Source organism: Gopherus flavomarginatus, chromosome 1 (genome assembly GCF_025201925.1).
Source record: "Gopherus flavomarginatus isolate rGopFla2 chromosome 1, rGopFla2.mat.asm, whole genome shotgun sequence".
NCBI lineage: Eukaryota > Metazoa > Chordata > Testudines > Testudinidae > Gopherus > Gopherus flavomarginatus.
In genome coordinates this window covers 157,731,760-157,756,590 of record NC_066617.1, presented here as the reverse complement: position 1 = coordinate 157,756,590, position 24,831 = coordinate 157,731,760, and the positions used below count along the sequence as shown (strand labels likewise).

General features: G+C 42.9%; 1 protein-coding gene across 6 annotated transcripts in view; it reads left to right on the top strand.

Moving 5' to 3' along the window:
* The window catches only part of STXBP5L (syntaxin binding protein 5L), a 434,978-nt gene that overhangs the window by 268,202 nt on the left and 141,945 nt on the right, over positions 1–24,831 (top strand). For all 6 annotated transcript variants that reach the window (XM_050956804.1, XM_050956783.1, XM_050956794.1 and 3 more), the window contains 4 exons: positions 7,676–7,799; positions 9,518–9,596; positions 21,540–21,694; positions 24,016–24,088. In XM_050956804.1, the coding sequence (XP_050812761.1) occupies positions 7,676–7,799; positions 9,518–9,596; positions 21,540–21,694; positions 24,016–24,088 (431 nt within the window). The remainder of the gene's footprint in view (positions 1–7,675; positions 7,800–9,517; positions 9,597–21,539; positions 21,695–24,015; positions 24,089–24,831) is intronic.

Here is a 24,831-nt window from a genome sequence, read left to right as displayed (position 1 = left end):
CTGCTTCTGGGCTTCTTTAGCTTTTAATTATTTTCTAAGCAAAAATTCTATGCCATAATTCTTTTCAGTCCTTTTTTGGATTGATGTGGCATATTCTCACATTACCATATTCGGTTGTTTGGTGGGTCTGTTTCTTATTTTTCTTCCTCATTCTTTTTTTTCTAATGTTCACACATTAACTTTCATCTTTTTTTTACCATCATCCTTCCAAACTGCATCCTTTTGTTGTCATTTCATTTTCACACCCTTGCCTCATGCAGTCATCATCTCATTATTCAAGCAACATACTTGGCTTCTTACTTTCCATGCACTCATTTTCTCTTTCTATTGTCTCCCTGTTTAATCTTTCCAGTACACATTTGGCTTTCCCTTATCGTGTATTTACAGTATGTTTTCAACTTGTACGGAGTGCCACAGCTGAAAATGTCATCCTGTTCCATTGAATTAGTCATCCATCAGTTATTAGATATTTAAACTTGTTTTTTTAATTATGAAGCCAACGCATTGAGACAAAATGCATTTTACTTAATTTTAAGAATTAAGTTTGACAAAATAAGAAGTTAAATTTTGTATTATCGTTAAATTGTTGAACATAAGGCAAAATGATAAATATGTGAACGGGGTGCAAATGTACTCATTACAAATAACAGTTTCTTTACTCAGATTGGTGAAGCACACCCCAAGGCTTTGAGATTCAGTTAGAACAAGAAGTATAACTGAAATAACAGGAAAATAAGAGCGTATGAAAAATTTAGCAAAATGACCCCCTGTATCATGCATACTTAAAGCGATCCCACAGTGTTGACATACTTAGAGTATGTCTACACTATGAAATTAGGTCGATTTAATAGAAGTCGATCTTTTAGAAATTGTTTTGATACAGTTGATTGTGTGTGTCCCCACTAAGCGCATTAAGTCGCCAGTGTGCATCCACAGTACCGAGGCTAGCATCGACTTTTGCACTGTGGTAGCTATCCCACAGTTCCTGCAGACTCTGCCACTCATTGGAATTCTGGGTTGAGCTCCCAATGCCTGGCAAAAACATTTTCACGGGTGGCTCTGGGTACATGTCCTCAGGTCCCCCTCGCTCCCTCCCTCCGTGAAAGCAACGGCAAAAAATCGTTTCTCGCCTTTTTTCCTGGGTTACCCATGCAGGTGACATACCACGGCAAGCATGGAGCCTGCTCAGCTCACAGTCACCGTATGTCTTCTGGGTTCTGCTGGCAGATGAAGTACAGCATTGCTACACAGCAGCATCCCCTTGCCTTGCCTTGCCTTGCAGATGGCAGACAGTGCAATATGACTGCTAACCATCACCCTGTGAGTGCTTCTGGCTGACCTCAGTTATGTTGCTTGGGGGCACCTGGCCAGACCGGTGAGGTCGGTCGGGGGTATCTGGACAAAAATGGGAATGACTCCAGGTCACTCTCTTCTTTAAATTTCATCTAATGGAGATTCAGTCCTGCCTGGAATACCATGCCAGCTGGAGGCTTCTACCTCTGCCTCTCCCAGTTGGAAGCACCATGCAGTTACACTTAGCTCAGCCTGCCCCTTGCTCCCATGGCTCATGAAGCCTGGACAGTAGTAAGGAGCAGTTCAATTATAGGCTGAGCAAGTGCTGAATGGTTATAGAATGTGCCTTTGGATGTTTAAAAGCTCGCTGGTGCAGTTTACTGACTTGGTTAGACCTCAGCAAAACCAATATTCCCATCATTATTACTGCTTGCTGTGTGCTCCACAGTATCTATGAGAGTAAGGGGGAGACATTTATGGTGGGGTGGGAGGTTGAGGCAAATCACCTGGCCACTGATTATGCGCAGCCAGACACCAAAGCAGTTAGAAGAGCACAGCAGAGTGCGCTGTGCATCAGAGAAGCTTTGAAAATCAGTTTCATGACTGGCCAGGCTACAGTGTGAAAGTTCTGTTTGTTCTGCCCCCTTGGTTCACTCTACTTCCCTGTAAGCCAACCGCTCTCCCCTCCCCCCTTTGAACTCTGCTTGCAGAGGCAATAAAATCATTGTTGTTTCAAATTCATGCATTCTTTATTAATTCATCACACAAATGGGGGGATAACTGCCAAGGTAACCCGGGAGGGGTTGGGGAGGAGGGAAGCACAGGGTGGGGTAGTTGTAGGGGCACCCCCTAGAATGGCATGCAGCTCATCATAGAAGCAGCATGTCTGACCCAGAGCGGCAGTTTACCTCTCTGGTTCTTTGGTAGGCTTGCCTGAGCTGCTTAAGTTTCACGTGGCACTGCTGCAGGTCCCTGTTATAACCTCTGTCCTTCATGCCCTTGGAGATTTTTTCAAATATTCCAGCATTTTGTCTTTTGGAACGGAGTTTGGATAGCACAGATTCGTCTCCCCATACAGCAATCAGATGCAGTACCTCCCGTTTGGTCCATGCTTTGCTGGAGCTCATTTGCGATTCTGGGACTCCATGGTCCCTGTGCTGATGAGCTCTGCATGATCATCTTTGCTGATCATCTCTCTACACTGGCCAAACAGGAAATGATATTCAAAAGTTCGCAGGGCTTTTCCTGTCTACCTGGCCAGTGCATCTGAGTTGAGAGTGCTGTCCAGAGCGGTCACAATGGAGCGCTCTGGAATAGCTCCCAGAGGCCAATACCGTCAAATTGCATCCACACTACCCCAAATTCGACCCAGCAGGGTTGATTTCAGTGCTAATCCCCTCGTTGGGGAGGAGTACAGAAATAGATTTTAAGAGCCCTTTAAGTCGAGAAAAATGGCTTCGTCATGTGGACGGGTGCAGGGTTAAATCGATCTAACGCTGCTAAATTCAACCTAAACTTGTAGTGTAGACCAGGGCTTAGAACCTAATGCAGCCCATTAGAAACAAAGGTGGAAGAAACAGTCATTGGAGCACACTGCAAGAGGAAATGACGTTTTGGTCTGCTGCCTACTCAGTCACTCTTGGTGTCCCACATGAACATTCATGAATCAGTTTTTATACCCTGTTTTTCATAAATATACATTCTGAGACCAAATTTACTTAGAACTTGGTCCCTTTTCCATATGTGGTGTTCTGGGAACATATAATTGGGGTTCTGATTGCTGTCATAAGCTATTTGTGTCAGTACCACCTTAATATATTCCCCAATGTTTTCGATATGTTAATGCAGTTAGTCTCATGGTTACACATACTAAAACATCCTCCCAAAACACATTATTTTATGCTTCTGTGGTGAACTTATTTATTACAAACTATATATTACAAAACATTGCTAATTTGTATAAACCTCAAGTTAAGCAGTCATGCTAACTCCTTCGCTACTTAAGCTATCAAAACCACTAACAGGCTCACCAGGCCTCAGCCTATTGCCAAGCCTGCCTTAGTTGTTATACAGACTCTTATGTTTCTGTACTTGCATGACAGCTCTAATAGCTTCTATTTTAATATCTTAAAACATTGTAATATGCCTTAGCACGTGATACAAAATTTAATCTTGCACCCTAAAATTAGTTGCAGCACTTCTCAAACTTTAGCAACCCAAAGACTCTCATTTTGATTTACAATTTTTTGCAGATTCCCCGCGCCCCCCCACATACTCAGCCCCATGCCCTGCCCCCATTCCTCCTCTTTCCCCAAAGCCCCATCCCCACTCCATCTCTTCTTGCCCCCCTTCCACCCTTGCCCCTCCTCTTTCTGCCCCTCCTCCGAGCGCACCCCGTTCCTACTTCTCCCCCTCCCTCCCAGCTCCTCCTGCATGCTGCTGAACAGCTGTTCCACAGCGTGCAGGAGGCACTGGGAGGGAGAGGGAGGAATTGAGGGAGAGAGGGGAAGGAGTTGATCAGTGGGGCCAGTGGACACCCTGCGATACCCTTGTGGACCCCAGGGATCCGTGGACCCCAGTTTGAGAAACGTTGGGTTAGGCGGTTTCAGATCAACAAACGACTTAGTTTCCTTCAGAACCTGTTATGTAGAACTTTTTCAGAGACTTGTTAAATATCCAATAAATTAGGTCATCAGATTTTCCTTTATATGGTATTTTGCCAATGTGCCACCTGAACCCTAATAGATCGGATTTCCCTTTACAGAATCCGTGTTGGTTTATCTATTTTATGGGAAAGAAAGAGGGCAAGGAAAATCTTTATATTATTCCAGTATGTAAACCTTAGAAATGAAAACCAAAATATACAAGCTTAAATGATGACTGCTCTCATGTGAAGTGCATTAGGGGTGTGGAGGGAAAAAGGAACAATAAGCCCCTCTCCCTTTCTTAGTTTTCTTCCACAGGAATCAGCCCTAATCTGGCTACTTGTGGTTAGGCAGGAAAGCGTTCTTTCTATCTATCTATTCTCTTGACGCTAAAAATTCATAGTTTAGTCCATAAAGTTCCAAATAATTTTTTACATAAATAGTAAATGATTCTCCTGACTTCTAATCTATCTCTTTTTAAAACGTGTACATAAAGATCATTTTTAAAGTTTTGCATGGGAATGTATTTATACAAAAAATACAGAAATAATTATTTCCCAATTTTCAGAGAGTTTTGTTTTGTGTTCCAACTGCTACTATTTCGTATGTCCAAGGACTTGTCTACACAGGGACATTAAGGATTATGGCTACACTGCAATTAAACAGCCACGGCTGGCTCATGGGGCCAAGGCTAAAGGGGTATTTAATTGTAGTGTAGACATTTAGACTGAGGCTGGAGCCCAGGTTATGGAACTCCGTGCAAGGGAAGAGTCCCAGAGGTTGGATTCCATACTGAGCCTGAACATCTACACCGTAATTAAACAGCCCCTTAGATTGAACCCCGAAGCGTGAATCAGCTGTCATGGACCAGCCACGTGTATTTAATTGCAGTGCAGATGTACCCTGAGGGCTAGTCTATATAAGGATATACAGGAAAATTACTCCAAATTAATTTAAGATGTGAATTTGAAGTGGACTAGTTAAACTGCATTAAATCCCTGTGTAGATGCATTTATTCAGAATTAAAGTGCCCTTAATGCAGTTTAGTTCACTTTGAAAGGTAATTAAGGTAAACCAAATTAAGGCTGCTTTAATTCTGAATGAGGGTGTTCACATGGGGGGGTTAATGCAGTTTAACTAATCCACTTCAAATTCATGCCCTTAGTTAATTTAGATTAATTTTCCTAGATGTCCCTGTGTGGACAAGCCCTCAGAAAAATTAATCTGAATGAACTAAAGGTGTACATTTAAAGTGGATTAGTTAAACTACATTAAACTTCTGTATGGACACTCTCATTCAGAATTAAAGTAGATTTAATTTGGTTTAGTTTAATTATGGCTATGTCTACAGGGCCCCGCATTTCAGACTATATGCATGTAATTTGAAGCATGCACTAGCATGCTGCGTTGGAAATCCCCATGCAAATGCTGCTAGTGCAAACTAAAAGGTACCTAGTTCATGTTAACTAGTCCTCTTTAAACAGATACCTGTTGGAGATAAGTATAGTCTGCCTGGAACAGGGCATCACACTGTATTTGGGATATTATATTCTGTGGCCTAACCACTGGGCTGTGGGATATTCTGATATGAGTGTCTCTCAGTCTCTCCTATTGAAGCCATTCCACTTTATATAAACAATTAAATATGTATTGAGCCAAGGAGAGAGTGAGAATGATTCTCTAGTGCAATGGTTAGGGCACTCACCTGAGAGGTGGAATGCCCCTTTTCAAATCCCTTATCCTCATTGGGCAGAGAGAGGAATTAAACCGTGGTCTCCCATATCCTGGGTGAATTCTCTAACCACTGAGCTGAAGGTTATAAGGGAACCCACCTCTTCCTCTTCCACCTAAGTCCCTTTGTGGATCTAGGTAGCACCTTGCAACCCAACCCAATCCAGCAAGAACTGAATACAAATATAAAGTCCAGTTTGGCTTGTGTGGGAAAAAAACGACGACCTTCTTGGGTTCAGGTCAGGTTGGCTCACATCAGCAGTCTGCCACCTCACTAGGAGAGTCTTACTAGAATGTTCTTCTCCTCACCCCAGACCAGTGGGAGGGACAATGGGAGATTCCCTTCTCTCTCTCTCTCTCTCACACACACTCACACACACACACACACACACACTCACACACACACACCCCTCCCCAGGTCTAAAACAAACAGGGAGAGCAGGAGCTCTGATCTGGCTTCCACCTATTCTCCTCACTCTGAAACCAGAGAAGGCAGAACCAATGGAACCAAGATCAAAGCACCAGCTCTGTACCAGCTCACTATGTACAATCTAAATTTGTTACCTGAGGACTTCTTGATCCCAACTGGCAAAGAGCACAGAGTAAGTAAAGGTTACAGGAATCCCCTGTACATACCAGTCCACCAAAGAACGTCATGTTAGGTCACTAACGAAAGCCTGTTTCACACTGATCATCATCATTATTGTGAGATGTATGTTGAGAAAATATGTGAAGAGTTATGCATATATACTAAAAATCATGTTCTCTAGCTCTGTGAGTTAAGACGGGTCACCATAAGGTAATCCTCATAGTCCAGGCAGGTGGGGGAGAAAGGAGGGAAAGAGATGCTTTCCCTGGCTGGTCATGTGCAAATTAAGTATTGTCTGGTTCAGAATGGATACCCATTTACAGTCTGAGTAAAATGCTAATCAATATATTGCTGAGGTTGCAGAGAAAAAACAAAACCAGCAGGTCTTATCCTGGTTAGGTGTAAGACAATGAACTTTTGAAACTATATCTGCGGTGCAGCTGAATCCCCAGTTATTCCTTCAGTCTTTGAGGTCAAGCTGCCAGCAGGCTTGATCTTATGAGAAGGGTTGTCAGCCAATGTGGTTGAAAATGCTGGCAAAAAGGACTTGGGATAAGCTAACCTCTAGAAGATAGAGGAATGCCTTGGTAGCTAAGTGATTTTGTTTTATATGTACCATTTGTTTCCAATATTCTCACTCGCTGTCACTTAACTCTCTGTTCTTTGATAATAATCTTATTCTTGCTTTCACTATATGTATAGCTAAGTGGTGTGTGTTAAGTGAGTGAGGATCCTAAAATGAAACTTGCAAGCTGGGATGTATTATTCCTTTGAGAATAGAGGATCCGAGAATTCTGGAGTGTTCGTTGGATCAGGGGCTGGGCACTCCAGAAGGATGCTCAAAGGACCCAGGGGTTGGTGTGTGCTTATCGCTAAAATGTACAGATAGAATGAGGCCTACAGAGGCCTGGAGGACCATGCTTGTGTTGTCAGAAGCTGATGATTTCAGGGAGCTGATCCACAGGAAACAAGATATCTGCAAGCTAAGGGCAAGTGGGTGAGGTGTCTCTCAACCCTATGTACCCCTGGAAATCTGCCCTTGTAGCAAGTACCCACTAGCATATTCTGTGCTTGCAGGTGTATCTGGTGTTTGCAGTAAAACTGAATAATTTTGTTCAGAAAAAATTCGCTGTGCATGTGGAGAATGATACACACTAAGAAAAGTTATTACACATTTAAGTTAGCATGTACAGTTGAAGGTGCTTCTTTTGTTTGCTCTGATGAGCAATTTGAGTGAAAGTACTTTAAAGGGGTGCTGATGGTGGTGGATTGCAGACAAATAAGAGGCACCCAATTGCTGAGATGCCATTGGATAAGGATAACCTCAAATCACACATTAAAATGTAGCTGTATTCATTAATGTGAACTGTGTATTCTGTAATGACTCTTGTGTTTGTTCTCACTACCATTTCTTTAGGCTATTCATTCTGTTGACTGGCATCATGAGGGGAAGCAGTTCATGTGCAGTCACTCTGATGGCAGCTTGACTCTGTGGAACCTGAAAAGTCCTAGCAGACCATTTCAGATAACAATCCCACATGGTAAGAAAGATGCTTTAAAAAGAACATATTGCAGGGAAGGAATGAAAGAGATGATTTTATTTGCAGGTATCTATAATAAGTTCATTTTATCTGGTCCTGCGATCTACTTCGTAGCCATTTCTTGTATAGATTCCTGTATTCTTTAATCTGCAGAATATTCTCAATATCAACTAGCAGCTATGTTACATTTTACATCAGAGGCCTGTCTCAGCACCAAAGTATTTAATTTTTATTTAATACTCTCTGCCTCTGACCGTGTTTGATTTGTTTTGCTTGTGGGAAACAACATTTAAGCTCATATATGTTTAAAACAGAATTTAAAAAGACAGCGGTGGATGTGATATACCTAGACTTTAGTAAGGCATTTGATACGGTCTCACATGATATTCTTATAGATAAACTAGGAAAGTACAATTTAGATGGGGCTACTATAAGGTAGGTGCATAACTGGCTGGATAACTGTACTCAGAGAGTAGTATTAATGGCTCCCAATCCTGCTGGAAAGGTATAACAAGTGGGGTTCCGCAGGGGTCTGTTTTGGGACCGGCTCTGTTCAATATCTTCATCAACGATTTAGATGTTGGCATAGAAAGTACGCTTATTAAGTTTGCGGACGATACCAAACTGGGAGGGATTGCAACTGCTTTGGAGGACAGGGTCAAAATTCAAAATGATCTGGACAAATTGGAGAAATGGTCTGAGGTAAACAGGATGAAGTTCAATAAAGATAAATGCAAAGTGCTCCACTTAGGAAGGAACAATCAGTTTCACACATACAGAATGGGAAGAGACTGTCTAGGAAGGAGTATGGCAGAAAGAGATCATGGGGTCATAGTAGACCACAAGCTTAATATGAGTCAACAGTATGCTACTGTTGCAAAAAAAGCAAACGTGATTCTGGGATGCATTAACAGGTGTGTTGTAAACAAGACACGAGAAGTCATTCTTCCGCTTTACTCTGCGCTGGTCAGGCCTCAACTGGAGTATTGTGTCCAGTTCTGGGCACCGCATTTCAAGAAAGATGTGGAGAAATTGGAGAGGGTCCAGAGAAGAGCAACAAGAATGATTAAAGGTCTTGAGAACATGACCTATGAAGGAAGGCTGAAGGAATTGGGTTTGTTTAGTTTGGAAAAGAGAAGACTGAGAGGGGACATGATAGCAGTTTTCAGGTATCTAAAAGGATGTCATCAGGAGGAGGGAGAAAACTTGTTCACCTTAGCCTCCAATGATAGAACAAGAAGCAATGGGCTTAAACTGCAGCAAGGGAGATTTAGGTTGGACGTTAGGAAAAAGTTCCTAACTGTCAGGGTAGTTAAACACTGGAATAGATTGCCTAGGGAAGTTGTGGAATCTCCATCTCTGGAGATGTTTAAGAGTAGGTTAGATAAATGTCTATTAGGGATGGTCTAGACAGTATTTGGTCCTGCCATGAGGGCAGGGGACTGGACTTGATGACCTCTCGAGGTCCCTTCCAGTCCTAGAGTCTATGAGTCTATGAATAGCATTTGCTGTGAAGAAAGAAAATATGTTGAATAAAAGAGCAAAAGGAATCTAATTATTTCAGACAAATTAATATCCAAACTGCAATGGAAAATAGGTATTAGTACTCTGCCATTTGCAATGACTTTAAAGTTCAGTTATTGTGCTATATATAGAACCATCCAGTGTGGTGGCAATTGTAAGTTTTAGTAAGATTTGTACCTTCTTTCTTTCCACAGGAAAAATTCAAAGAGATGGGAAAAAACCTGAGTCTTGTAAACCAATTCTTAAAGTAGAGTACAAGACATGTAAAAGCAGGTATGTTTTTGTCCCCTTAGGAAAATATTAAACCAAATCTATGTGCTTGGCTACACTCTATGTAAAATGGAGCTGCTTATGAATACTTCTATCTACAAAGCACTGTTGGACATGTAGATGAATGATACAGACTGTAATTACATGATCAGATGCTGTTTGTTCTGGATGATAGTCTTATGGTTAGATCACTGGAAAGGACCCAAGAAAACTGGATTGTGTCCATGCTCCTTACCTTGGCCATAGATTTTCTCCACGCTGAAGAAGTCGTTTAAACCAAGTTTCCAAAGGTGTCTTCAGAATGATATGGTCTGCAGTGAAGTATCAGAATGATACAGTCTGCTGTTTCTAATTTATGCTGTTCAAAAATTATTAAAATTATGTTTTTTTTTAAATGCAGCTTTTAAATTAAAATAATAAGCAAATGAATCACAGAATACATAGCAAATGAAATGAAATGGAACTACTCTGTTTTTAGGGCTTTTCTATGCATTTTTAGATCTCTGATACACATTTAATCTTCCAGAGATTGATCCTTCCTACTATATACAGTATTTCACCTCTTTTAGGAAAATAATATTCATATGTTCTTCTTCGAGTGCTTGTTCATATCCATTCCAAGTAGGTGTGTGTGCGCTGCATGCACATCTGTCGGAAGATTTTTACTCTAGCAACACTCGGTGGGTCAGCTGGGCGCCCCCTGCCTTGGCGTCGCTATGGCACCGAATATATACCCCTGCCGACCCATCTGCTCCTCAGTTCCTTCTTACTGCCCGTGTCAGTCATTGGAACAGTGGAGCGCAGCTTAGCTGATCTCCACCTCCCTAGCTTTTCGCTCGTTCTAATACTTATTGTGTATATAGTTTATTCTCTGTAGTTCTAGTTAATAGATTTTTGTAAACGTAGTTAGTGTATATATTCAGAGGGTCGGGGATTAGCCCTTTCCCTCTCCTGGTGCCCAGGCCTATGCCTGGCTCACCGGGTTTCAAACCGTGCTTGGCCTGCCGCTGGCCGATGCCCACGGGAGACCCCCACAACTCCTGCCTCAAGTGCTTGGGGGAATCCCATCTTGCGGACAAGTGCCGGATCTGCAAATCGTTCAAGCCGCGGACGAAAAAGGAGCAGTGCTTTCGCCTTAAGCAGCTCCTAATGGAGGCAGCCCTCACTCCTCCACCTTCGGCACTGGCTGCCGGACAATCCGCGCCGGGGAGAAGTGCCTCATCGGCACCAGAGAGCACTGGCACTGTGAAAACAGCTCGGCACCAACCGTCACCGGCCCAGAAACCGGCCTGGCACCGCTCCCTCTCCCCGCGTGCCAAGAAGCTTAAAACTCCTGCGGACCCACTATCTGCAGCAATCTAAGTCGAGCTGCCCGGCACCACTAACTGCCGTGGCGCCGACAATCTCCGCACCGTTGTTTCTGGCCGTGCAAGAGCTGTCGAGTCCAGTGCGTGACAGCTCCCCGGCACATGCCTCGGTAGAGCTTCTCGTTCCCACTACGCCAGACACATTCGCTATGGCGAGGGAACTTATTGCCTTAATGGAGCCCGCCCTGCCTCAACCGCCGGTGCGGGTTATTCAATCGACAGGCAAGCCTGCCATGGTAAGTCCACCTTCCATCGGCACCTCAGGCAGACAGCACTCAAGATCGAGGTCCCACCAACGCTCTCGATCTCATCATCACTCCAGATCCAGGCGCTGCTCGCAGTCCCGGTACCGATCTCCTCCCTGGTACTGGTCGCACTCGCAGCACCACTCGAGGTCCCACTCATTGGACCGATACTCCAGGCACTGGTCCAGCTCCCGGCACTGTTCGCACCGCAGCCGTTCTCATCATAGAGCGTCAAGATCCCGGTCGACCTCCCGGCACCGCGTCGGTTGCAGGTCCCGATCATGCTCTCGGTACCGGTATGGATCCCGGTACCGCTCTCCGGTGCGGCATGAAATACAGTACCCTAGAGACAGGGCTTATCCTCAAATGGTCTCCGCTCCACCATGGCCATCGAGGCACGCCTCTGAGTCATCGCACGCTGATAGTGCTGCCTATCCTGATTCAGAGACACACAGCCGGGTTCTCCATGAGGCTCAAGGTCCAGACCAAGATCCTCATCAGTGGTCCTTTTGGACGCCTTGGGTATATCACCAGGCCCAAGGCGAATCCACGGTACCTCCCCGTCCCTCTTCAGGGACCCCTCTCACGAGCAATTCCTCTGGCAAGAGGTTCGCACGCTCCACTCGATCAGAGCTATAGAAGGGGTACCGGAGGAATTAAGGGGCAGGGGATTTTACTCCCGATATTTTCTAATCCCCAAAGCAAAAGGAGGTCTTCAACCCATCCTGGACCTGCGAGGACTCAACATGTTTCTGAAGAAGGTGAAGTTCCACATGGTATCCCTGGGGAGCATTATCACTTCCTTGGATCCCAGAGACTGGTACGCTGCTCTCAACATGAAGGGCGCATATTTCCATATCGCTATTTACCCCCCACACAGACGGTACCTACGGTTTACGGTGCACCGCCAACATTTCCAGTTTGCGGTACTTCTGTTTGGCCTCTCTGCGGCCCCTCACATCTTTACAAAGTGCATGGCAGTAGTGGCCGCCTTCCTCCATCGTCGGCGAATACATGTGTTTCCTTACCTAGACGACTGGCTTATTCGAGGGACCTCCGAGGCCCAGGTCAGCCGGCACGTAGCCATCATCAGAGACCTATTCGAGAGACTGGCCCTGATGATCAATTTAGAGAAGTCTGCTCTCGTACCCATTCAAAGAATAGAATTCATTGGGGCTGTTCTGGACTCCAAACTCGCAAAAGCCTGCCTGCCACTGCCCCGGTTTCAGGCACTGGTCTCTGTTATAAAAAGCCTCCAAACCTTTCCAACGACCTCGGCTTGCACCTGTCTGAGCCTCCTCGGTCACATGGCCGCATGTACCTTTGTAACCAAGCACGCAAAACTACGCATGCGTCCCTTTCAAACCTGGCTCGCCTCAGTGTAGCGTCCAGCCACAGATACCATAAACATGGTGGTCATCATTCCTCAGAGCATCTTAGACTCCCTCAACTGGTGGCTAACACCCTCCCTGGTTTGTGCAGGACTGCCGTTCCATCCGAGGCAGCCCTCGGCGTCCATAATGACAGACGCGTCGTCTCTCGGCTGGGGGGCTCATCTAGACCATCGTCGCACGCAAGGCCTCTGGTCATCTCAAGAGCTAGCGTTGCAAATAAATGTCCGGGAGCTGTGAGCAGTCTGCCTGGCATGCCAGATGTTCCTACAACATCTGCAAGGTCGTTGTGTTTCAGTGCTTACCGACAACACAACGGCCATACACTACATAAACAAGCAGGGAGGGACTCGATCCTCCCCCCTTTGTCAGGAGGCGATCCAATTGTGGAAATTTTGCATAGCCCACTCGATAGACCTTGTAGCATCGTTCCTCCCGGGAGTCCGGAACACCCTGGCAGACCATCTCAGCAGATCCTTTCAGTCTCACGAGTGGTCGCTTCGCCCAGACATTCTGCATTCCATCTTCCAGAAGTGGGGCTTTCCCCACATAAACCTCTTTGTTTCCCGCGACAACAGGAAGTGCCAGAAGTTCTGCTCCTTCCAAGGTCTAGCCCTGGGCTCGATATCGGACGCCTTCCTAATCTCGTGGAAGAACCAGCTGCTGTACGCCTTTCCACCCTTCCCACTGGTGCACAGGGTTCTCTTAAAGCTCCGCAGGGACAGGGCTCACCTGATCCTGATCGCCCCTGCGTGGCCCCGACAGCACTGGTACACTACTTTGCTGGACCACTTGATAGCCAACCTGATCCCTCAGCCCCCGCATCAGGATCTTATAACGCAGGACCACGGCAGGCTTCACCACCCAGACCTGCAATCACTCTATCTCACAGCGTGGCTCCTGCATGGTTAACCCAGTCGGAGTTACGTTGCTCTGCCCCAGTGCGAGAAGTACTCCTGGGTAGCAGAAAACCTTCCACCCGGTCTACATACTTGGCCAAGTGGAAGCGTTTTTCTTGCTGGTGTCAAACACAAAATGTAATGCCCACGGAGGTTCCCATTCCCACTATATTGGACTACCTCTGGTATCTTAAACAGCAAGGCCTCGCTAGCTCATCATTGCGAGTGCACTTGGCGGCTATTTCTACTTTCCATCCCGGAGAAGGTACTTACTCCGTCTTCTCCCACTTTATGGTCTCGAGGTTCCTCAAAGGTTTGGAGCGTCTATACCCCCTACTACGACGCCCCGCCCCTTCCTGGGACCTCAACTTGGTCCTGATGAGACTTACGACTCCTCCATTCGAGCCACTGGCAACGTGCTCGCTCCTGTATTTGTCATGGAAAACAGCCTTCCTTGTGGCCATCACATCGGCTAGGAGAATCTCTGAGCTTCGGGCTCTGATGGTGGACCCACCATACACAAAGACAAGGTGCAGTTACGTCCACATCCGGCGTTCCTCCCTAAAGTAGTCTTGGCCTTCCATCTCAACCAGGACGTATTCCTCCTGGTCTTCTTTCCCAAACCGCATACATCTCTTAGAGAACAGCAGTTGCATTCCCTCGACGTCTGTAGGGCGCTCGTCTTCTACATTGACCGGATGAGACCCTTCCACAAAACGCCCCAACTTTTTGTGGCAGTGGCAGATCGGATGAAAGGCCTACCCGTCTCTTCTCAGAGAATCTCGTCATGGGTAACGCCGTGCATCCGTACTTGCTATGACCTAGCTCATGTCTCTCCAGGGCATATCACCGCCCATTCCACCGGGGCTCAGGCCTCTTCGGCCACCTTCCTAGCTCGAGTACCCATCCAGGAGATATGTCGAGCAGCTACGTGGTGTTCAGTACATACCTTCACTTCCCATTATGCCCTGGTGCAACAATCCAGAGAGGACGCAGCCTTCAGCTCTGCAGTTCTACACGCTGCAGTATCTCACTCCGACCCCACCGCCTAGGTAAGGCTTGGGATTCATCTACTTGGAATGGATATGAGCAAGCACTCGAAGAAGAAAAGACGGTTACTCAACTTTTAACTGTTGTTCTTCGACATGTGTTGCTTATATCCATTCCAAAACCCGCCCTCCTTCCCCACTGTCGGAGTAACCGGAAAGAAGGAACTGAGGAGCGGATGGGTCGGCAGGGTATATATTCGGTGCCATAGCGGTGCCACACCAGGGGGCGCCCAGCCGACCCACCGAGTGTTGCTAGGGTAAAAATCTTCCGACGGACGTGCACGCAGCGCGCGCACACCTAATTGGAATGGATATGAGCAACACATCTCGAAGAACAACAGTTACAAAGGTGAGTAACCGTCTTTTTCTTTTATTTAGTATACAACAGCAAAAACAAAACATTGACTTGACCTTCAATATATTCCTTTGTCATCTTCCCAATTAATAGTCTATGTGCAAATGTACATTACAATATTAGGCCCTAAATCAGAAAATCACTTAAGCACATGTTTAAACATATACTTAAGTCCCACTGAAATCATTGGGACTCAAGCATATGCTTAAAGTTATTGCATGCTTAAATACATTCCTGAATTGATGTCTGACTTGAGAAGGGGTTTAAAAGGTCTATGTGTCATATTTTCCACTAAATTCCTACATACAGTTTTAAAAAAGGAAATTCCAACAGAGAAAACACCTAACCCCCCCCCCCCCATATCTCCAGCATATACAGTAACTCCCAACATTCCTACAATTGCATTATAATGCAGAACTGTAACTGTGACCTTAGACTTACCCATCAGAGAAGAACACAGTATTCTGGTTTGTGAATGTTTAAAAGACATATTTTGTTGTTATAATGTAATCATGGGAATTAGGATATGTGCAATGTGTTACTACACATGATAGAAGTGTAAGGGAGTTGTTTATCGAGGGGAGAAATCTATCTGTGAAAATGCTGAATATGATGTATAGTGGGGGTAAGGGGAAAGAAGAATATTTTAACAGGATAATTCCTACTTTTAAGGGTTTGTGTGGGTAGGGGGTTGTTCTCCTTAGGCAACTTTAATAGATTTTAAATGTAATTTTTGTCTTTGTGAGCAGGTCCAAGTTTTTTTCAAATTTTGAAATACATTTGTTAAGTATATCACATGTAGGACTAGTGGGACATAATAATATAATTATTTGCATTTCTGTAATGCCTGCCAGATTGTGCCTCAAGTTCCGTGCACAGGTCTCACGTCTTCTGCATGGAATGTGATAGAGTCAGCCTCATCCACAGCATTGTTGTTGTGATGCGCCTCTTACCCCTCTACTCCCACAGAACCACCATATGGTCTATTCATAGGACTGGAATCTAAGTGTGGACTAAGCAGGCAATGAGCAGTTCTGCACTGGGTAGAGACAGGAGGACACACCTCTCCACCGCATTATGACAACCAGGCATTTGCTAGATAGGTCAATGATTTTTCTTTTCATGAGTTTCACAGAAAAAAGTTACATTTGGGAATCAGAAAATACATCTTTCTATTGCTTTATAGTACTTTAAGACTGAAGTGTACAAAGAATTATTTTATTTAAATGTATTATATTACAAAGAAGCAGGCAAACATCGTCAAATCTGTCATGGTATAACCCCCACTCTGAACCTTAGCGTCCAAAAGATGGGGTACCAGCATGAATCCTCCTAAGCTTAATTACCAGCTTAGATCTTGTAGTGCTGCCACCAACCAGGACTTGCAGTGCCTGGTACACTCTGGTCCCCCCAAAACCTTCTCAGAGGACCCCAAGACCCAGACCCCCTGGATCTTACACAAGGAAAGTAAACCCTTTCCCCTACCGTTGCCTCTCCCCGGCTTTCCCTCCCTGGGTTACCCTGGAAGATCACTGTGATTCAAACTCCTTGAATCTTAAAACAAAGAGGAATGCACCTTCCCCCCTCCTGTTTTCCCCTCCCCAAGAGGTAATACAGATTCAAGCTCTGTGAATCTAAAACAGAGGAATTCCACCTTTCCCCCTCCCTTCTCTCTCCCTGTCTCCCACCAATTCCCTGGTGAGTACAGACTCAATTCCCTTGAGCCTCAACAAGGGATAAAAATCAATCAGGTCTTAAAAAAAAAAGCTTTTAATAAAAGAAAGGAAAAAGTAAAAGTTGTCTCTGTAATTAAGATGGTAAAGATTACAGGGTCTTTCAGGTTATAGACACTAGAGAGAAGCCTTCCCCGCAGCACAAATACAAATTAACATCCTTCCAGCAAAATACACATTTGCAAATAAAGAAATCAATCAAAAAGACTAAACCGCCTTTCTACTTGTACTTACTATTTGAACAGAAAATTAGAGAGCCTGTAGGTACGTCTGGTCACTCTCAGAACCCAGAGAGCACAACAGACAAACAAACAACACAAAACAAAGACTTCCCTCCACCGAGATTTGAAAGTATCTTGTCTTCTGATTGGTCCTCTGGTCAGGTGGTCCAGGTTCACTGCTTGTAACCCTTTACAGGTAAAAGAGACATTAACCCTTAACTATCTGTTTATGACAACATCACATGTACATTATTTCAAAATCTTTGGCTTTATTCCTTATATTCTGAATTATTTTAGCAACCCAGCAATAAATTTTTCATCTATCAAAATCTTTTTGGAATCCAAAACTAACAGATATAAGATTCCAGTTACATAAGTTAGCATTTGAGCTGCTTAGCTTATACAGGTTGTTCTGTTTAATTTGTGTAGAGGCAGAAATATTATGACAAGTAGCATTACAAAACAGGTTCAATATGACATAAAACCCTTTTAAAGATTTTTTCAATGCATCGACTAACTTATATAACTGGAAGTATACCTAGAAAAGCTCCTAGCAAAATTTTTGAATATTTAAAATATTAAAAGATGCAATTGCTACTGTTAAACTATAGTCAATGCATTGAAAAGATCTTTAAAAGGGTTTTGAATGTTGTTTGTATAGATCAGTCTTAATTTACACACACTGTAGTGTTTTTTGTATTAATTCCCCAGATTATAGATTTAGATAATATCTCTGACACAGCAATGGCTCCTTTCATGAAAAACCTGATCTCTGTCAAAGTGTCCAGTTGGATTAGTTGGTTACTTCCACAAAAATCCTTGTGTTATAGAAGCAGGGCAGGTCTTACCATGAGCCGAATTGAGGCAGCCGCCTCAGGTGCCAGACTGTGGCAGGGAGCGCCACCAGGACCCAGAGTGTAGAAAATTGTGTCTGCTGCTGGTGCATATGTATTCTCTCAGCTCTAGATGCACAGAGATGGTGGAGTGCTGTGCTGGAGGAAGGAAGGCACGAGAGACATAACAGGCAGGCAGGAGAAAAGGTGAAAGAGAATAACAGAAAACAGCAGGAGCTGCAGGGAGAGAGAGGAGGAGGAGCCTCATATGTACCTCTCTAGCACCCCCAGGAGCCTGGACTGATTAACACCAGCTTCTCAGGGAGCTTCCTGTTTTCTGCTGCTTCCCTGAACCCACTTGAGGAGAACGGTCAGTCAACTGAAATAGTAGGAGCCAGTTAGGCCCTGAAGATGCTGATATCTTCCCTCACTCAGGCCCTGCTACCAGCCTGCTTATTTGTCCCCTTCAAATGAGTGTTGAGAGCCACTATAGCTGGCACAGAACAGCAGTCATGAGTGAAAGAAGAAAATGCCCGTCTGGGGCAGCATTCAGAAAAAGAAAGAAAGCAAAGGAAGCTTTTCTATCTAAGCAGGAGGGAGCTCTCCTGAGATACATAGACACAGATGTTCATGGTGAGCCTTCCAGCCCCAGTGAGGATGTGAGTTGTGAGGAGATGCCTGATCTTCCAGTTAGTCAGAGTGCAGGTCACCTGGCAGCTACTGCAGCATCCATGTCTCCATCTCAAATGGATGTAACCATGCACATTCCTGAAGAAAAGTGTAGATCAGAGAAGAGTGTGGTGTGTAGTGCAAGAAACTGCTGCTACTGAGTTTCGTTCCTTAAGTCTATATGATCCAGGACTGTGGACCCATTTGACCAGTAGCCTGAGGGACTTCCTTGTATTACATGGGCAACAGCAAGGGGAAAACTTCATGTTCCCCAAAGACAATGAAAATAGAAGTTTCCATCCAACACATTACTGGCGTGAAATCCCCAATGGTGACAAAGTGGAGAGGCCATGGCTTATGTACTCAAAAACCCAGAATGCTGCATACTGTTTTTGTTGCAAACTCTTCCAGTCTAATGTTCCAGCCACACTGGATTCTACAGGAACAAAGGACTGGTAAAATCTGGCTAGAAATCTGGCATGCCATGAGAAGGCAGCAAATCGCCAGAGAGCATTCCATAGGTGGAAAGAGCTTGAGATGAGACTAAGATTAAAGGCCACCATAGATGATCAGCATCAAGAGAAGATTGCATTATAATCTCTTTACTGGCAAAATGTTCTGAAAAGACTCATTGCCATTGTGAGAATGCTTGCTACTCAAAACCTAGCATTGCGTGACACTTCAGATCAGCTGTATGTGCCAAACAATGGAAACTTCCTTAAAATTGTGGAGCTGATAGCTGAGTTTGATGCTCTACTCAGGAGCATCTAAGAAGAGTCACCACCCAAGAAATGTACACACATCACTACCTGGGAAAAACAATTCAAAATGAGATCATACAGTTACCGGCAACAAAAGTCAAACAGAAGATTGTGGCAGATCTGAAGTCAGCAAGATATTACTCTGCACATCTGACATCAGCCATACGTAAAAAATGACTTTAATGGTGCGTTTTGTAACAACAACAACAGAACCTAGTGAAAATGTCCCTACAATGGTGACTGTCAGAGAGCATTTTTTAGAATTTATTGACATTGATGATACTACATGATCTGGTATGACAAATGGGCTTCTTAAAAAGCTGGAAAATATGGGAATTGTGATAGCTGACATGAGAGATCAGGACTACAATAATGGTGCCAGCATGAGAGGAAAGAACAGAGGAGTGCAGACATGGATCTGAGAGTTAAACTGCTGAATTTTTTAGTGTAATTCAAAGTATCTGTGTTTTTCTATGCATCAACTCATTGATGGCAAATTTTGAAGCAACATCTGGGACCATCCTCTCTGACACTGAAACCACTGAGTGCCACATGATAGGAAAATCAAGTGGAGGCGATAAAGCCTATCAAACACCAAATTGGGAAGATAGATGATGCTATAGTTGCCATTATGGAGGACAAATGCTATGACAGGAACTGTTCGTGAGAGAACAGTGGCAGAGGGAAATGGAATCACCAGAAACATACATAACTTCAAATTTCTGTGTGGCTTACTGTTGTGGCATGACATACTGTTTGAAATAAATGTTGTAAGCAAGAGACTCCAAGGTGTTGACCTTGATATATCTGGAGCAATGGAGTAACTGGACAAAGCAAAGTCATACCTACAGTCTTACTGGTCGATGAGAGATTTCAAAAAATTCTGAAGAGTGCACAGAAGTTGTCAAAGGAACTTCCCACTGAAGCTATTTTCCCACCCATTCACGAATACAAGAGTCTCCGAAGAAGAAGACATTTTGATTACGAGGCACTGGATAATCCCATAAGAGACCCCAAACAACAATTCAAAGTTGAATTTTTTAACCAGGTGCTAGATTGTGCAGTACAGTCAGTTGAAGAATGTTTCATGCAGCTCAAGGAACACAGCAGTATATTTGAGATGTTGTATGATATTCCAAAACTCCTCACTATACCTGAAGAAGACCTTCACCAGCAATGCAGGGCACTACAGACAGCGTTGACACATGATGATATGCGCAGTATTGATGTGAGTGATTTAGGTGATGAACTGAAAACCCTTTCAAGATACATTTCAGCAAGATCAGCCCCAAAGGCTATTCTGGAATATATGTGCACAAAACCAACCTCTTTCCAAATGCTTTTGTTGCTCTGCGCATACTTCTAACACTTCCTATAACAGTTGCCAGTGGAGAACGCAGCTTCTCCAAGTTGAAGTTAATAAAAAAACACATCTACGCTCCACAATGGCACAGGAAAGGCTGGTCGGCCTTACAGCCATCTCAATAGAGCATGAGCTGGCTCAGACTGTGGACCTTCAGGAAGTAGTTCAAATCTTTGCAACCAAGAAGGCACGGAAAGCATCACTTTGATTATTCAAACAGATGAAAATGCCAGTGTTTACTATGCAGAGAAGAAAAGTTACATTTGCTTTTCAGGCATTTGAAAGTTAAATGTTACTTAAAATTTTTGAACATGGCATTTTAAGTTGTTAGTTCTCCTTTAGTGGGGTAAGTAGCAGAGCAGTACCCTGAGAGGAGTAGAACAGGAAGAATGCAGAATTGAGAACTTTCAAAGTTTTGGCCCAAGCAAGGGGACATGGGAGCATCATTTGAGCTCCCTGCCTCAGGTGCCAAAATGTTGTGGGCCGGTCCTGTATAGAAGAGGATGTTAAACAAAGCAGTGGCTACTCTGACAAAGGACAGGATCTTCCTGAAAGTGTTCAGACAGCTCTAGAGCCCACATAAAGACTTCCAAATGCAGCTTCAAATATAGAAGTAGATAACATATATAACAAGCTATCCATTGTTACCTGTTGTCATAAGTGTTCAGTTGTACTGAAAAATACTGATAAGGTTTTTCTTTTAATTAATAAAATAATTATGTATTTTTACACAGCTAAATCTCATTATGTATAACTTTTTAAAGGGTATTTTTAGAGGGACCTGAAAATGATGAGTTTCAAAATGTGATATTTTAAGGCCTGTTTTTAATTAATGTAAAGTATGTATATGTATATGTTTAAACCTGTTTTTCTCAGTGCTGTGAGTCTCTCAACCTATTTCCACACACAAAAATAAACACTTAAAAATCTGCATCTGTATTAGTTGTTTAAATCTACCATCACAATTTCATTTTTTCTCTTCATAAACACTTTGGGATGAAAGGCATGACACAAATGTGAGATTATATAATTTATTCTTGCTTTTTGTTTCTTGACACAGTGAACCATTCATAATCTTTTCTGGTGGACTGTCCTATGACAAAGCTTGTCGAAGACCAAGTCTAACCATCATGCATGGAAAAGCTATTACGGTGCTTGAAATGGATCACCCTATAGTTGACTTTCTAACTCTTTGTGAAACACCGTATCCAAATGGTGAGTGTATGAAGCAACAATAGTTCAATTTTGTCAAAGAAGAGAAATGTGATTTGTTAAAAAATTATATGAAGTGGTCTTATCACAGAATGTAGTGTCCATACAGCATGATAAGCGAGTTGGGGATCTCAGTTCCCACTGGACAGTTCTCCATGTTACAAAAACCAACATCACAGTTAACAGCAACTGGACCCTTTGTTTGCAGTCTCAGCAGACAGATCAAGAAATGAATGAGCTACAGAGACTGAATTCCCCCCTTACCATGGTGTGGCAGGGGAAGAGCTCCAAGTCACAGTTGGAGCACACTGATCAGTCAATGTAAGGAAGCTTACATTGCCACTGCTCAGAAATAAAAGGAGAGCTTAAGTCTCATGGCTGTAATTCTGGTGCTTTTCATGAGCATTAAGTCCTTAAATCAGCAAAATGTTTAAACTTGTGCTTAACTCCATTCCTTTTGAGCAAAACACTTAAGCACAAGCTTAATTAAGAATGTGCTGAAGTGTTTTGCTCTGCTGAACAGGGATGGACTGCTAAATTGAGGGCTAAATTAACAGAAAAGACTAAGAAGGATGGGGGGTCGAGAAAGCTAAAAACCTAAAAGAAGTTAAGTCTGGTATCTTTAGCATAAAAGAGGATGAGCAGAAATGTAGAAGAAACACTTAACATGTACATTAATAAAAAAAAACCTGTTGAATAATTTGAATTAGTATGAAGCAAATATTTATTTCCAATGTCTAGTGAACGGAAGCTTCAATAATTGAATTAATGTATCTGGGCTGCCAGTTCACTATGTTAAACTTAGTGGTGCTTTCATATTATGGATTCTTTTACTGATTTACACAGTAGTACATTTTTGTTAGCCTGTGTTGTTCATAATCCAGTGTATCAATATGCTACCACAGGATGTGCATTAATAGTAGACCACAAAGGGAAGAGCATTAGTTGATGCATTCCTCAGGTTCATTCGGCCTTGTGCCTTCAGCCATCTGAAGAGTACAACCTTGCACACCATGAAGTGGCTTACTGTTATTTGAATGAGATTCTTAATTTTACAGTTCATTATCTTAAAAACAGTCAGAGGATTTTTGTTCTTTTTTCTTTGCATAAAGAGCAACCCTATACTCATGCTTTTGATCTAAGTAACTTTTATTTTAGATTAAAGAAAAAACATAAAATAAGAGAGAACAAAAGTATGGTCTCCAAAAGAAAATTGTGTCTGTGTGTGTGAGAGAGATACTGCACTTGGATTGATCACAAAATAGTAGATGCCTCTAGCAGGCTCACAACTATATCATAACAATTATATCACTACATAAACCAATTTATGCAATGTATATTTTAATTATGAAAAATACTTCACAATATATAAATAATGTCTTATCCTTACTGGGTTAACTTTTTTCTTTCTTTCCTACTTGTTTCCCTTAATTATCTGGAACTCATTTCTATTAAAAACCCTTACATTTGGAACATCATAATTTGGATACCAAGTTGATTGGCAACTTAGATAAAAATTCACTTTTTCAAAAGAAAGTCGTGTAAGAGTGGTTGGAAGACCGCAATCTACACTGCAAACGGCAGCTTGACATTTAGGAGAGGAGGGGGCAATTTAATTCTTTGTCTTCTTTTTCAACCCATTACACACTATTCCTCCCCAACTCTGTTTGTAGTACAACTGCATCTCTTTCTTCACCTCCAGAGTGCACATTCATCATCTTTGTCTCCTCATTAACTCTCCCCAATTCACATTTTAAAATAATGGATCTTGTGAACTTTTTTTGCAATTGAGGTTACAGCTGTGCACTATTGGGAGCTGATGGACTGTGCATCTTCAGGAGTTGGTGGAAAGTAGCTTTGGACAATCACTGCCCACAGAAAAACTCTAATACTCGTTAAACCTTTGCAGTCTGTGATCACAAGGTCTATAACAAGGGTACCTCCCTGTGTGTGATAATTAGATTCGGTGATAGAGTAACATACCCAGCTGCCTTCAGATGTCAAGGTGGACTCATCTACGCCACTCCTTTACTTTTCATTCAACACCATGTTAGCATGCTATAATTATACCTGGAAATTTTTGCCATATATGTTTATCAACAATTATGTTGCCAAAGCTACTTATCATTGTGGGACATCTACATCACTATCTGACTCTAATCAAATGCCATGCTTTCTAATTTACAAATCTGTCTGTCTTTATTTATTTATTTATTTAAAATACAATAATTGTTCAGGAGAGGATTATATAATTTGGCTAACTTGGTTAAAAGGCTTAACAGGAAAGCTCTGCATGTTTTTTGTGCTTCATTCCTCACTTTTAGAATTTCAAGAACCCTATGCTGTAGTTGTACTATTGGAAAAAGATCTCATTGTTGTTGACCTAACACAAAGCAAGTAAGTGCAAAGTTTATATGAAACTGTTCCTGCTTCATAAATATCTAGCTGATAATGGTGAAAATCTATTCAAACTTTTCTTTTTTATTTTGCTGATGTAAAAACTTAACGTTAATTGGAGGCAATTTTACACTAGGATAATGTAGGCCAGTGGGTTTTCCCATTTTCTCTAAGATAATATCTTATGTCCACACATGGTAGATGCTCCAAAATTATTAATTTCTTCAGCACATCCCAGCCTGGAATTCTAATAATACTAATTATTTCTCCTCTCCAGTCAACACTGACAGGCCTGTTCAACAATATTTCACTAGGCGAGCATATATTCATTTGTCTGATTTTTCTGTGTAAGTTAATTCAGTTACAGCAGTGTAAAACCTGGTGGAAGTGAAATCAGAATCAGACCTTCTTCTTTGGGTTATTGTCCTTATGGGTGCTGTAGGTGAGGATGTGTGTACACCCATGCACTCTCAATCGAAGATTTTTCTTCTATTAATGCCTACAGGTCTGCACCTACACCATATGCCTTTATATGCTCCAGTAAAAGGGAATACAGGAAGGAGCGGACCCACACCACTCCAGTTCCGTCTCAACCACCTGCAGCTAGTGATGGAGTTTTGAAGCATCTACTGTCTAGCTAACATAGTTATTCTTCTGCCACATTTTTATTCTTAATTTTCATTTCATATGTAGTTTTAGGGGGGGGTTGTTGTTAATTTACCTTTCTAGCACAATTTATGCTT